Raw genomic sequence first — 15,132 nt, forward strand, 5'->3', positions numbered from 1 at the left:
GAACAAAGTAATGAATAAATAGTGTGAATACTTAAGTACATGTGTTTTTGTAGTGTCTTATTTATAAAAAATTGAAACATGGGAAAATACTTGATGAAAAAAACAGGGTTGTACTGTCTCAATTCAAACACTGCCGCTTACCAGAAACGACTTGACAGATTCTGCAACAAGCTACACTATCGCTGACACTTGACAGCGCTTCATGTCAATCAAAACAAGTTATTTAGTTGTTTGATTTTTATATTATTGTTGTTGTGTTGTTTTGTGGTAAAATTAGTGTTTTCTAGTCATTTACACTGGTATCTGCTCCGAAGACCCGTCCTCAGTGACGTATCATCAGTTTAGCGTCATCCACCTCACTAAGATGGCAACAGTTAAGGACGGAAAGTGTCCATCGATCCACACTCAATTTGTGCGAATTGTGCATTACATACGTAAACTGCTGTAAACTGCTCAATGTGCAGGCACTTGTGTACTTAAAAGTGCGCGATTTGGGACACACCGTAAGAATATTTTCCATATTGACTGTCTATGCTAATAACAAAAATGTAATCAAAATAATTCAGACTCAAGACATTCGTTTCATCAGAGGTAATAACAGCATAATATAAATATATATAACAGTTTACACCTATATTTTGACAGAATTTGTATATTTGAATAATCCATAGTTGTGATTACTATAAAAAAATTTAGATCCAAAAGTGTAGAGTAACAAGAAAATGAGAGTCCGCTTAACTCCAACCTATATCCTTAATTTTTAGAACATCTAAACAGGATATTTCTGGACTTACAGTCCAAGCTTGCACACATATTGATACCTTTTTTTGAAATGTAGTGATCTTTGAGAAGTTTATAATCTGTTCAGTAGCCCATAAAATCAAAAATGACTTTCAAAAATAAATAAATAAATAAACCCTTTTACGTCATTATTACCACTGATGGAAACAAAAATCTCATATAAATATTCATAGAAGGACAAAAGATAGACTAATGTCAATGTTGCTTGTGACAAATTAGACATTTGACAAGGTAAGGTAAGGTAAAACTTTATTGATCCCTCAGTATACTGTATATAGAAACTCTGTTGTGAAGAACTGTTTTAACTATGTCACGTTTTCTCTGCACATGAGGTGTGGTGAGCTTGTGTCTGAGGATGAGAGAGCGGGGAGAGAGAGGTTAATCAGGAAAAGGCTGTTTTCTTTAATCCCAGTTTTGCTGAGGCATCTTTTCTCCTCAAGGAATGTAAAAAATCTGCAATTACTTAGAACACCATTAAAGACTATGTGACAGTATCAATTTAATTTTCATTTACCACAGGATACAGACATTCCAGTGTAACAATAAATACAAAGTAACGTAGCATCATGATCAAGATTAATGCATGTTTAAGTGGTTGATGGAGCAACATAGTCGAATAATTCTTACTATTCTACTTAGAACAACATGTTTTATTTACTCCAGAACTCACCAACTTGAACTAAAACATCTAAACAAACATTTGGGCCAATAAATCTAGCAGATTTCAAATCCAGCTACCTTATCAAACCACAGTATCTCTCATCCAGAAGGCTACTAGACCAATGAATTACTATATGTGAATAAACTGGTCAATAACTTATCTTGGATGTATTACTGCATTTTTTACAGTTAATCTATTGTAATCTTTTTGTGATCAGCTTTGTTACATTGTGTCTATTAGGATCATTGAATGCTTGTCACAGATACAGTTTAACATAAAAACAAGGCAGACGTTCGCAAACAATCTCTTTTTGATTTAATAAAAGGTTGGTGTCCTCCTAGCTGTTGAGAAGAGCTTTCTTACATCATCATCTGACATGCCAAACTGTCCGTTGGGTTGTCATAGAAGGTCACAACCAATGACAGGTTGTGATATTTCAAATAATAATTATCTCCCCTGTTGATAAAAGTGTGTCTCACAACAAATGTTGGGCAAAATTCAGATGATATATGTAAGTTGTAGTTCACATTTTGCAATGTGTTTTGCATTTCAAGCAATGCTTGATGTGTTCTCTTCTTTTAGGTTTGTATGACTGACAAACTAATTACAGTCTGCAGACCAGATTCGTTAAACTGTTGGTTCGGACCATCACGCTTGGACCTTTTCAGGATCATTTGAAGACCCCTGCTTAAACAATGAAACAAATATGAAAACTCAAATTCATTTGTACGTAGTGGGATATGACTTATATTGGTAAGACAGTTACGATGGAAATACAAAACTTGAAACTTTATGAGAGCATAAAAATAAAAATTAAATGATATGCCGAAAGTATCATTAAACGAATAAAACAAAAGAAGGGTTTGCCCCAACACAGGCTACTCTAGAAAAAAAAAGAAATAGACCTAGGTGAAGAAAGAAGGGGACGGTGCAATGGATTGGGGAGCTAACAACAGTCTCCTGCATGTCCTTGCATTAGTTTGACTACAGTCCGTCATGTTTCCTGTTGACGTTGTTTTATTTTGTTGAATCTACTACAGTTTCGTTGTGTTTGTGTTGTTCTCTTTGACAGAGGCAGGCAGGTGTGCACGGCTCAGGCGATTGATTCTTATGGAGCATCGCAACCCAGAAGAAGGCAACGGAGAATCGTTACAGGCCAGCTCCATGCATCCGTGGAAATACAAATTACTTACTTACTCTATTACGGCGGATTTCTGACCCTGTTGGTGCTTTTCATTCTTTATAGGTGAGTTTGTGTCTTTCTGTTAGTTTTGTCCGTGTGAATCTAGTCTCTAGCTGTTTTTACATAACATTCTGGAGTGATAACGCGTCTTTACGTGGGAAAAACACAGTACATTCAAGTTACCCTTCTCACAGCTTCCACGACATTGAAAGGCGTTGAGCGCGTTGAACACCTGACACGCTCAGGTCGTCTCATTGGATAGCACTGAGACAAGTCACATGATGTTAACTCCAAGACGAGTCTTTCACGTGATTCAAAGGATTTATTTATTTCCTCCATGAACTACAAGAGTAAATTAATTTTTTCTAAATAATGTTGCGCTTTATAAGATCAATAGTGGTGCTTGTGTGTGTGTGTCGCTTTAGAGTGTGTGTGTTTGTCGCTGATGCGCGTAGTGTGTGTGTGGGGGGTTCGGGGGGGGGCGATGCAGAGCGTGTGTGTCGTGGTCATTGAAACCACAGACTGTAGTCAGAGTGATATTTTGATATAATTCACTGATTTTCATTTGATGATGATCTGAACGTCTTAGTGACCTATAACAGTACACGCTCAGATCCCTGTGGTGTATAAAGAACCTTAGTAAGTAGTTATTGAGAGGTGCATTCATTCAAATGTGCGCCACTGAAGGCCTATGTGTGAAATGCAGGCCCGCCACTGCCTTATACATGGGTTTGTAGTTAAATATGGCCATAGTTAGTAAAAAATAAAAGCAGATTGAAACGATATGGATCAGGTCCACTGTGAATAATCCCCCTTATCAGTCTAGTTGGCTCCCTTTCTAAATAAAATAAACTATCTTCGTACTCATGAAAAACACATCACTATTGAGAACATAATAATATTGATGATATATCAAAGGTGAAACATAAAGAGCATTCTTTTAAAATATTAAACGGCAGCAGTGTTTCCACAAAGGTGTTCCCCGATTTATTATCTCTTGAGCATGATGCTTTTGTCTCGTGTTGACACTACAGATTGGATCCTTGGCTCTTGTTTGCAGCTTTTAGCGATTTATCCAAGACAAACAGTTCGAGATCTCTGAGAAAAACCCACACAGCAGGAATCATGGTCAGACATTGAAGGAGGCTCACAGTTGGAAACACATATCACACTTCCGGGACTACTGTGTTTGTCTTATATTTCTTGGTCTTTTATAGTATATATTTCTAACTATGTTATGTATATATGTGTATTGTTTTTGATTTTTAAAGCACTTTGTGACCCTGGTCTAGAAAGGCGCTTCACAAATAACCATTAATTACTTACTTACAGCTTCAGATTAACCTGCCTGTTATTTCCATCTCAGTGCAAAGAAATAAACAAAGAAATAGTTGCTTTTAGATTGTGACTTTGTTGTCCCTGGCAGGTGGAGCTGGTTTTGAATTTGACAGGCTCCATCACTGTTGTGGCCATGAAGCACCTCCCTAATAATCCAAAAACAAGGCAGAATACACATTGATCTCAATACCTATAGTACTGGCCTATGATGGAGATAAAAAATGCATAAGCGTATTAGGATTTATAAGAGCATTATTGTTGTTTAAGCTGTCATCGTCATCGTCTAATATATAAAAGGACTAATCATACATTTCTCTGACTCTCGAATGCGCACACACAAACACATGAAATAACTGGGTGTGCGTCCAAATCCAGCACGTTCATATGGGCATGCATGCATGGACTTGGCATGTTACCTTCTCCAGTGTCACACCATGAAATAAATACCTGCTTGATAGAGCAGACTGGCAGACTGGCACTAACTGGTATTTCATGCTGTGCCATTTGTAAACCGGTTCATTAGTTCCTCTGTTGGCGCCTTGGCCAATACCGTGTTTAGCAGTGTTTGACATTGTTATCTGGGGGAACACTAAAAAAAAGTTCATAGTGTAAGACTTTTGAAAACAAATTCATATCAAAGTGCAGTTCTGTTCTTGGTGGATGTACATAGGGATATTTCATATACATCTGGTCTCATTCACTTTGTCATGGATCACCAACTTGCAACCTGGGGGCCCAACTGACCTACCAGAAATCCTGCAAACCCCACTAGAAAGCACGTTTTATTAAATCACAGTCGCAATGTTACACTGTGGGATAAGACAATAGCATAAATAACTTCCAACCAGCTGACACAGTCACACACAAGCTGTGTGCAGACGTTGGAGTGGTCAAGTTATTACATAGTGCTCAGAAGACAGAACACTGGTAGGTATGGAGGGTGCAGATGAACAAGCTAAGCTGTTGATAAAAAAACATTACTCAACGGGTTTGGCAATATTTTGTATTTAGGCACAACAGAACACGTATGACATTGTAAAACTTTTCATGTTAGTAAGTGAAAATAAAATTAATATTTACTTGTTTGTTTTTATGTTCATCTATAACGTTAAGTCACAATACTGTCCACAATTAGGTCTGTGTACCAGTGTTTTTTTTTGTGAAAATGGATCGGATGCAATTTCCATTTTTCACAAATTTTCCTGCCTGAACGACCTCTTCCACATCAGCGCCGCGACGCAGATAAAAAAAGAAACCAATTCTGCTTCTGCAAAGTGGTGCAGAGCTCAGTGAAAACCTTCTACCCGCCATAACTGTCCTGTGAGGGATGTCTTGACTTCTACCCCCCTTTTCGCTACTTGCAACCATAGTTGCCCAAATGCTTCAATATAATATAATTCCCTCTAACTAACTTCTCTCTTAAAAGCAATATTGAATACTGTTGCTACTCAATAAGGACCATTGAATAAGCACATTATAATTCAGAAATAGATATTATTTATTTAAATATATGTGTGATAAAGGAACATTTTCAGACCAGATTACACTGTTCTAGTGAAAATGTGGTAAGCTAGGTGATAATTTTGAGACAGCTTGTGGGATTCCAAAACAGTCACTATCTTGTGTACTATTGTGTAGTTATTTGGTTTAAATACAAAATCTCATATGTGAAGATATGATGAGTGATAAGTGATTACCCCTCATTTATGTGACCCTGTCCATTCTTTCGACACTTATTATTTAAAAGCACCAATCGTTTAGGTTAGGTTAGGTTAGGTAGAACTTTATTGATCCCTCAGGGGGTCTCCTTTGGTTAGGTTTAGGGTAAGAGTGGCCTGGAGAAATACCCTCCAAACCATACTGCACTTACAAATGGAAGCTGACCATGTGGGTTTTAACTGCCCACACACAAGCTCATTGATATTCATTTAGTCAGCAATCTGACCACACATATTTATGAATAAGATGATCTTGAATAGATAGGTACCAATACAGTCTGTAAGCAAGACCATTACAGGTCCTAGGGTGTGAAACACCCCTCTTGAGGTGACCTCTTTAACACCTACTGTGTGAGAGAGGAGGAAGAAGTGTGTACGAACTGTTGGTCAGTTGAAGCAGAGTCAATGATTGTAATAAATGACAGTGTGGAGTTATGGGACTACATCCTTCTGTGTGATGCGTTAAGGGAGAATGTGCCGATAAATCCTGTCAAACCTTGTGTAAATCAGTCCAAATGAAATAGCATTAGTGGAGCATTCCCGACCTCTGGCCATGAGGGAGGAGATCTGACAGGCCTGACATAAAAGGGAAATGACCGTATACTCGGAGTGAGCTTGTTTTTCTGCCTTGAGGTGAGGATCAATGGTGAGGGTTGGAAAGAGAAGCTATTAATTCTCACAGATATGTCAATCCCTGATAGCAGCCACAGATTGGTAGTGATCCTGAAGTGCCCCATGGGTAGATATTGGGCTTTTGTTGCACCAGAGCAAATCATTGATTCATTAGGGTTTTTACAGCTACCTGGAAGGCGCCGAGTTGCATGTTTTTTTTATAAACCAATACCAATTGCAGTGTTATAATAGTGCATGAAAATACTGACCATTACCTCAATTAAAAAATGTACCTACGCTATCAGATGTACCTGGAGTTAAATGAGTACAGTAAGACGAGACACAAACTGTGTCTTATTCGTTAAAAAATCAGGAAAATGTTCATGACTTACCCTTCCGATTAGCACAGGTTCTGGCCCAGCATACTCTTCAATCACAAAGAACTGGTTCCAGATCCAGCTCCTTCTGTGACGTGAACGTGACCCCTTCATTTTCATCTGATTCTCCTCCATCAGGTCAGCCTCTGCTTCTTCAAACACAAGGCCCTTTGCATTTTTGAATCCGTCAACTTTTCTCCCAGCATTTATCAACCCATGGCTCCGTTCAGGTGCTGGCTGTAGCTTGAGCAAGTGACTGCTGTTGACAAGTTTGTTATCTTCATCGGTTTCAGCAGCATGAACGGACTCTATTAATAAGTCTCGATGGGAGTCTGCTGCTCTGCTCGCAGTCCTCACTCCAAAGGGTTGCTCTGTCAGCACAGACGGAGGAGAATCATTTGTTTCAGAAGGAACAAATAGTGGGAGATGTTTTGTTGATGTAAATGGTGATTCCGTCTGGCTGATCATTACATCTCTCTCGGGGCTGAGATTGACCTCGCTGTGTGGGGTTGAAAGAAAAAAGAGGTGTTTGCTTATGCCCTCACTATTGTCTGACCTCTTTATTCCCATGTAGCCCTGCGCTTTACTTAAGGAAAGACTTACTCCCCTTATGGTTTTATTAAGTGCTTCAGCTCTCTGGTCTGGTGGAGGACCTGGAAGGGTCGTTGTGCTCACAAATGGAGATGCGGTCTGATTATCAAATCCAAAATGAGACTGAGAAACAATTATTTCTTGCTTTGTCATTTTCAAAGCCTCCGACAGTCCGTGATTAACATCAATCAAATCTCTTTTCCTGCTTCTGCGTCCCTTGCTTGGAATGGTCAGGCTTGGGACCTTCTGCATTTGCGAATTGACAATTCTTACTAGGTTGTCTTTTGAAAGCAGTTTTAAAACCTCGTAACTTCCTGTAAGGTTTATTTTTCGGTCAACGTTCATATCCATTTTCCCTGGCACACCTGTAGCACGAATGTTTGATTCAGGTCTGCTCCTGGAGCTTAAACCAGAACTAAACCTAGTTTTATTTGAATGTGTATCAGGCTTGTGGTGTACTGGGAATGCTTTCTCTTCTCTTCCAGTTTTCATGCTGGAGTCAAGCATCATGGTGTTGTTCCCAGCCATCTTTAGCTCCTTATTTAGCTGCTTGTGTAAAGTCAAATCCTTTTTGTTGACGGAATCAACCTCTCGTGTGGGCTTCAAAGCCACCCGTTCCTTGTTAGATCCCGATAGAACTGCATGATTCTGCACTATCTTGGTATGAGAGGCGGATTCAGTGTTTGCCTGCTCATGGTTAATGATATTTCGAGCAGTCACTGTTGGCATGACATTTCTATCCATGTTGACGTCCCACTGGTCCAGAGCTTGGTTTTCCTCCAGTTTCATCATGTGTGTTCCACCCACACCTCTTCTCTGTAGAAACCTGTTCGCTGACACACTTCCTCCTGTCAGCACGTCCAACATGCACACACACATCAGTATGGAACTTTGTTTAATCATTTTGTTTTAACAAATTCCCTAATTTGTGCAAGCTTGGCTAGGAGACAGGCCTTGTTTTCCGGTTGCCTTCATCCTCTCCTCCGGCTCCTCCTCCTCCTGCTTTCTCTTTATCTCTCTCTCAGTGCCCTTCACGCCAAGCTGAAGGGCAAGTGTCAGTCATCGCTCTCTTTTCCCTGCTTAGATATCTTCCTCTATCTCACCGAGGTCCTCGTTGTTTTTGTCCTCAATCTTCTAGCCAAGTGTCTTATTCAGTTTTCCAAGGAGAGTTGAGTATCCTGAGAGAAAAGATAACGATAATTAAGTTAAACCTTTAATGAATGCACTGTGGTAATTAAAAGTGGAGAAGCAGTGACAATTAGGTAAATCAACATAAATAAGAGCATTTAACAGAGCACATGACCTGCACATGGGTCTTCCTATGTCTTACATGAATTCAAACATCTAATGATGTATTTTTTTTTGTTGTTTTTTCCCAATATACTAAAAGATAGATAAGGAAAAAGTTATCAGCTGAGCTCTCTGTGGAAACAACGCTTAGAGCAAGCAATGCAAGTGGAGCAGACTGTTAAGTAGAGAACGGTGAAGACATGATATGATAACATCACTTTACTTTGAAGTATAAGTAATTAGCTAGATTAACAATGTCCTTTGATCAGCCTGTCAAAGTGTCAATAGGGTTGTGTGTAAATGATGCTGGCCGGCAGGGATGTGAAGAGGTAAATAAACATAGAATGCCCTTTTTTAAATACAGCGGTAAAAAAAATGTAGGTCCAAAACTCCACACTAGGGTTGTCACAAGAACTGATACTTTGCTACCAATTCATTACCAGCACTAAAAAATAAAGCAAAAGATACCGTAAGTGTCAAGTACACGTGATCTTGGCGGTACCAACGGGGGTCAGTATACGAGAGTGTGCACGCTATAAGCGCGAAAGAAGAACATCTGTCGTCTTTAAAACAAGGGCTTCAGCTATTTCAATTCACAACAAGAAACCTTGTCTTATTGGTAAACCAGAGGCACATTTGGAAAGACTGTAGATTAAAGGATGAATGTCGCGTAATTATTAACCCTTAAAACCTTGAAAAACACTTTCAGACTTGTTTAAAAAGTGAATTTCAGTTTAATATAACTTGTGTCACGTTAAACTAACAAATGTTATAATATTTTAATGCGAGAAACACCTCACTACAGCTACATTCACTCATCACATTTCTAATACTTTACATTATGTTAACGCAATGTGATGGTACAGTTGTGTAATTTAACATTATGATGTTTTGCTGAGCTCATGTTATTTGAAATAAATAGTATTTTTCCTATTTCCTTTACAGTAAACGTCATATCACACTGCCCAAAGCAAGAGAAACAGAGTTAAAGGTTTTGATATTTATTTACACATTTAAAGGTGTTGGTTTGTTATTATACTTGAAGGCTGCTCAGCAATGTTTGAATGTATATTAGTTGCTAGTTTGGGTTAGTTTTGCATCTACGTATATGTTAAAATAAGTACAAATTTTACAATATCCACTAGTTCAATGGGAAATTATTGATTATTTATACGTTTTTTTTATTGCATTAAGAAGTTATTAAGGCGTTATTAAAGTGTGTACTATCAATATGATAAGACGTTCTGCATAAACCATTTGCAGGTTTTACTCTGAACATAGTTTACAATATCAATCTCCTGTTTATGTGCAGCAGAGTTCATACAGTCATGCAGAAAATGTTTTATAATCCTGGTACTTTCAATTAGTCCTCTCAGTACTGAAGCGTTATTCCAAACACTCAAACAAAGTGCCAGACGCTACTAAGTAAATATATAGACATAGACTCTGATTTGTTTGGACTTAAACACCATGTCAGTTACAGTATATATATATTTTTTTAATTTCCAAATACTTTTCTCACAGGACAAGTGCATGTGTTGAATTGTTCTTGGAAATGTTAGCTTTTGTTTAATGAACCCTTATAAACATTGAACTAAAGTTTACATTTTACTTGACTTGTACTCTATCCTAACACGCTTTTTTGGGCGTCATTGCAATCTCTTTCTTTGCAGAGGCAGAGGACCTTGATTATAGTTTGGTTGTGTTTCGGGCCGCACAATTTACGGATGTTTTAAGCAAACAATACTGCATATAAATCTCATCAGAATGAAGACTTTCTACAACTAAAGCATCACTAATGGTTTACCAATCATTTAATGTAGGATGGCCTACTTAAACAACTGTGAATTCCTGTACATTTGGGTAAGTTGGGTAACTCTCTAACTAAAATGGGTAAGTTTTAAAAATAACAATTGTTGGTGATACACATTAAAATCCCATTTGTTTTTTTTAAACATGAGTATTTGTAAAGTACTTGAGATTTGTTGAAATTGTTGTAAGAGTCCTGTGGGTGGGTGTCAGTATTGTCCTGTTCAGTGTGGCGTGGGTTTTTAGGAGTGTTCGACACTTGCTCCTCTGTGGCACCAGCAAAGCCTGTCAGCATCATCACTGGACCATGACTGAAGTTGGAATGTTCCTGGTGGAATACTTCGCTGTTCCTTTCATCTTATCCTAAATGTCCTCTGCTATCTCTCCTCATTCTTACTTTTTAGAAAATAAGCACTTCTGTTAAACACAATAGATAATCCACAGTACCTATTCTGTTCATTGCCACCTATCCTAAATTTCCCTCTGTCCTTTCACCAGCAGTTTATTACTGTTTTAGTATGCTTCTTCCGCATGACACTACCCTTGTCTGACTCTTGTCTGTGTCAATCACTGGCCTGTCGTGACATCTCTCACCTTTGTGCTTTCTGCAGCTTCAATCAATCAGCTCATCTCTTTCCTTGGCCTTGCAACATTGAGTGGCAGGTGACTTTCTGGCTACTATATTGACAACTGAAACAGCCCCATTACTTTGTACATGAATCTAATCATAAAACACAGTAAACGGTAAAATTGCGAACTTAATAACCTAATCTTACTCGTAAGCATGTGACTAGGGACATGTACGCTCTCTAACCAATACAATGGGATGTCAATTACTGAACTCAGCTCAGTCCTAGAGGAATTTATCTGCTGGGATTTGATGACTCTGGAATTATCACTACATGCATCTGAATATCAACAACAACTGAAACGCTATTCCACTTTTGGCTTTCTCTTTTAAAATGTATATTTCTCCTAGCTGGGTGTATTTTACTCTGGATAGACACTCTGAGTTATGTCCTGTAATACATATTGATTTGTGTTGAAGCCTTTCAAAGCTGCCGTTAGGCCATTACCGGGAGCATCGACCTGTACAGCAATAAGTGAATATAATTGGTGTTCTGCTTTGAAGCATAAGGTGGCTTATATTTCGTTATTAGAGCTGTATATAATGTAATGGACCGAAATTGTAGGTTTCATTCTTGTAAGAAGTAGCAGGAATAAGAATAGTTCTCATTTTGGCCTTTAAAACAGTGCTGTACAGAGTGTAAAAAAAAACTCCTTGTCTCCCTCTCCTCCTCTCTCCATTGCAGTCTCCCCCATTCTCCTTTCCCTTGTTGTTCACATAGAGTCTAGTTCTGTAGGCAGTTTTTTCTAGCCACCGTGGCTCTTGTGATTCGCTGGAATTGTCGCTTGAATACAATAGTTTACTTCATTATGATTTAAACATGATTACCAAGATGTAGCAAACTTACCACCACCAGTGTCAAGACCCCATCAGGGGGAAAATAACATCTTTCATCTCTAACCCCCCTGCATCCATTCAACTCTGCTTATGGGGTCTAACCCTAAGGTTTAGTCTGATCCACTCTCCCAGACTTCTGCCAGTTTCCAAGTCTCTCCTTTATCAACTCAGATGTGTTGCCACAGTGATAAATTCACCTGTTTCATTTTTTAGAACCCAATTCTCAGAGGTCTTCCATCTATTTTGCTAACCCTGGATATATGATTCTTTTTTGTTGTTTTTTAACTGTGCAAATTAACATGTTATAAAGCTACTGGGAAACTGTTGAATCCTAAAAAGTGGTTGGTTAAAAATGTCGCTTTTGATTTAAATATATAGGACAAAGTCCAATTACTGTACTCACTATTTGATAACACAGAATTGCTCATTCTACTACTACTACTACTAAAAGTAGTACGAACTACTGTCAATCATGGATGATGACAGTCATCCTCTGAACACTGTCATCAGTGAGCAGAGAAGCAGAATGAGTGCACAAATGCTCCTTCCCAGGTGCAAAACAAATTCCTCGGGCTATTAGATTGTACAATTCTGAGTTTGGGGGCAGGAGTGGAGTAAAAGTATCATGATGTTCTGTTCTATGTTAATCTTTGTCTTTGTTATTTTCCTTTGATCTATGTTCTTTCTCTTATCTTTAGGCTTAGATTGTATCATCTTGTTCTTTCTCCTTATTTCTCTTTGTTCTTGTTCCTATTTTATTTTTATTTTTATTTATTTTTATGAATAATTGCTATATTGCTGTGGCTAATTGGAAAAAAACAACTCAATAAAGTTCTACCTACCTACCTACCTACATAGTTCACAGTTCACATGCAGGAGAAGACGAGCAGTCAACTGATCAAACTGTCATTAGAGGTTGCATATGATCGTTTGGTTGGTTAACGTTTGGGGCAAATACTTTCCAAACCATTGCACACTATCACCAACTTGACACAAATCTAGGAATTTTAATTATTCACTTCCATGCTTGCTGTCAATCAACCTGAGTAACCTGGTTGTCGTACAGAAATAGGTCGACAAATTCATCATATCCCTGACCCTGAACAAACACATCATGTAAAACTTCCAGGAATGTTGACAGAGGAGAGCGTACAAATATTTACTCGCATAGAGAGAGTCACAAAGCTGCATTTATCATCAGTCCCTGGTGTGCTTTCATTTCAAGTTCCAAGAGTCATGAATCCTACCAACACCTCTCAAAACATTCACATACTTCCTACTGCTTATATCTAAGAAGAAGGGAAAAAAGAAAGCTCAGGGGAGCTCTCTTTGGACATGGCAAAGTCAAAGAGAAGAAAGGGAACGCTCTCTAACACCAGGAGGGAGCAGAAACTCCTGTCTCAAAAGAATTATGAATGTGCTAACAAAGGCAAACGGCAGAAAGGAGACTGTGCGTTCCAATGGAAATGGAAGTGTGTGTATGTGCATGCATGCTGGGGAAGGGCAGCTTCACAGAGTCAAGCCTCCTTGAACTTTGGCAGATAAAAGTAGAATAGTGTGAGATGGAGTATGAATTTAGAATTTTGGTTTGGGATGCATGGACACCAGGACTGCCTCTCCCACCAGCCTTGTTTTCATCTATGGCCTTACAGAGCTATCAAGCTTAAATGGTCTAGATCAGGGGTGGGCAAACTCGGTCCTCAAGGGCCGCAGTGGGTGCAGGTTTTTGTTCCAACCAATCAAGAGGACACATTTTGACCAATCAGGTGTCTTAGGAGTGTAATCAGTTGATTGTCAGTCTGGTGTTGCTTGTTTTAGCTGAAACCTCATTGGTTAAACTGCATGCTTGATCGGTTAGAACGAAAACCTGCAGCCACTGCGGCTCTTTGTGGACCGAATTTGCCCACCCCTGGTCTAGATGATAAGTCTTTGGAGGCGAGTAAAGGCTCTTCAAATGTCAGAGGATTCAACAACTAGCCATCTTCTCTAAAATTCTCCCATCATTCAAAGTGATAAAATGTGTATTTGCCAACTTGACTTTCTTCATCATATTCTTTATTTAAATGTTTACACTATATTCTATAGTGTATATATTGATATATTTCTGTGAGGTAAAACAAACAACAAATAAACGCAATGCTTCAAAGCATAGATGTTTTGGTTTCTGTAAAATCATCACAGGCATGCATACATATTTTCCAAACATTACCAATGAGAAGTTTAAATTTACAAATTAAAAGATAACCAACTCATCAAAGTAAGTGTCCCTTGGTTGCATAGTTTATTCACTTGGACATTTTAAAGTATATTGTTTGTTCAAACAATATTAAATGCATCGTTTGTTGTCAGCAGCATGAGACCAATGCAAAGCCTCAACAAACAGACAAGAAAGAAAAGACAATAGATATTATACACAATTTCAAGAGAAAGAACCAAAAATGATTTCAGATTTGACAGGAAGTCAACTTAAGGATGGCTGTTTGCCTGTTGCTGAGATAAAGATTATGGAGACAGAATAGCGACAGGGGGCTTTGGATTTACTTGGCTTTTAGCTAGATCAAAGGGGGTTAAAAGGCAGCGGCTTGTCGAACCGTGCATGCATTTTTTGAGTAGCAAAAATGGGATATTTGTATTAAGAGCATTTTCACATTAGCAACATTTGCTTTCTGCTGAGTATGATTGCCTCTGTTATTATTGTTGATCTGCAGAATGCTTGCTTGAAAGAAAGACAAACTGAGACATCTGAGTCATCTATTGAGACAAAAGAAATACAATTAAAAAAACAAGTACCAATCTAAAGTATCAAGATGTTTTATCTTAATCTGTCCTTCTGATGAAAAAGAGATTAGTAGCTCAACTAACATTAAATCTAAATGGATGAGATTCTTGATGCAAGTAGCTTAAGCAGAAATTATTATTATTATTATTATAAATTCTCAACTCAACTAGGTCTACAAATCAGCTTTTTGTAATCATCATAAATTATTGTAATGGAATCCTTAACACACGCTCGGGAGGTGACGACACAAGTTCAGTGTTAAAATATTTTATTGATTTGCTCCACCTCTCTGTATTTTTATACAACATTTATATAATTTGTCTGTAGAGGATTGTTTTACAAATATATGCTGATAACAAAAATTCAGAGTTAATTGTACATTATTACTTGGAATGTAATTGCAAAAATTGCATGCAAAATTGTTTTGTGAATATCAGTAAAAATAAAAAAGGCACAAATAACCTTTGTTTCATGACATCTTTCATCAACTTTAAATCAACATTTGATC

At 38.1% G+C, this 15,132-nt stretch overlaps 1 protein-coding gene across 1 annotated transcript in view; it reads right to left on the reverse strand.

The window, feature by feature from the left end:
- cdh24b (cadherin 24, type 2b) overlaps positions 1-15,132 on the reverse strand; it is a 197,532-nt gene that overhangs the window by 126,939 nt on the left and 55,461 nt on the right. Inside the window, exon 3 of the mRNA XM_087810345.1 lies at positions 6,706-8,459. Within this exon, the coding sequence (XP_087666471.1) occupies positions 6,706-8,184 (1,479 nt within the window). The 5' untranslated portion in view covers positions 8,185-8,459. The remainder of the gene's footprint in view (positions 1-6,705; positions 8,460-15,132) is intronic.

This window comes from Callionymus lyra, chromosome 16 (assembly GCF_982586985.1).
Source record: "Callionymus lyra chromosome 16, fCalLyr1.hap1.1, whole genome shotgun sequence".
Lineage (NCBI taxonomy): Eukaryota > Metazoa > Chordata > Actinopteri > Syngnathiformes > Callionymidae > Callionymus > Callionymus lyra.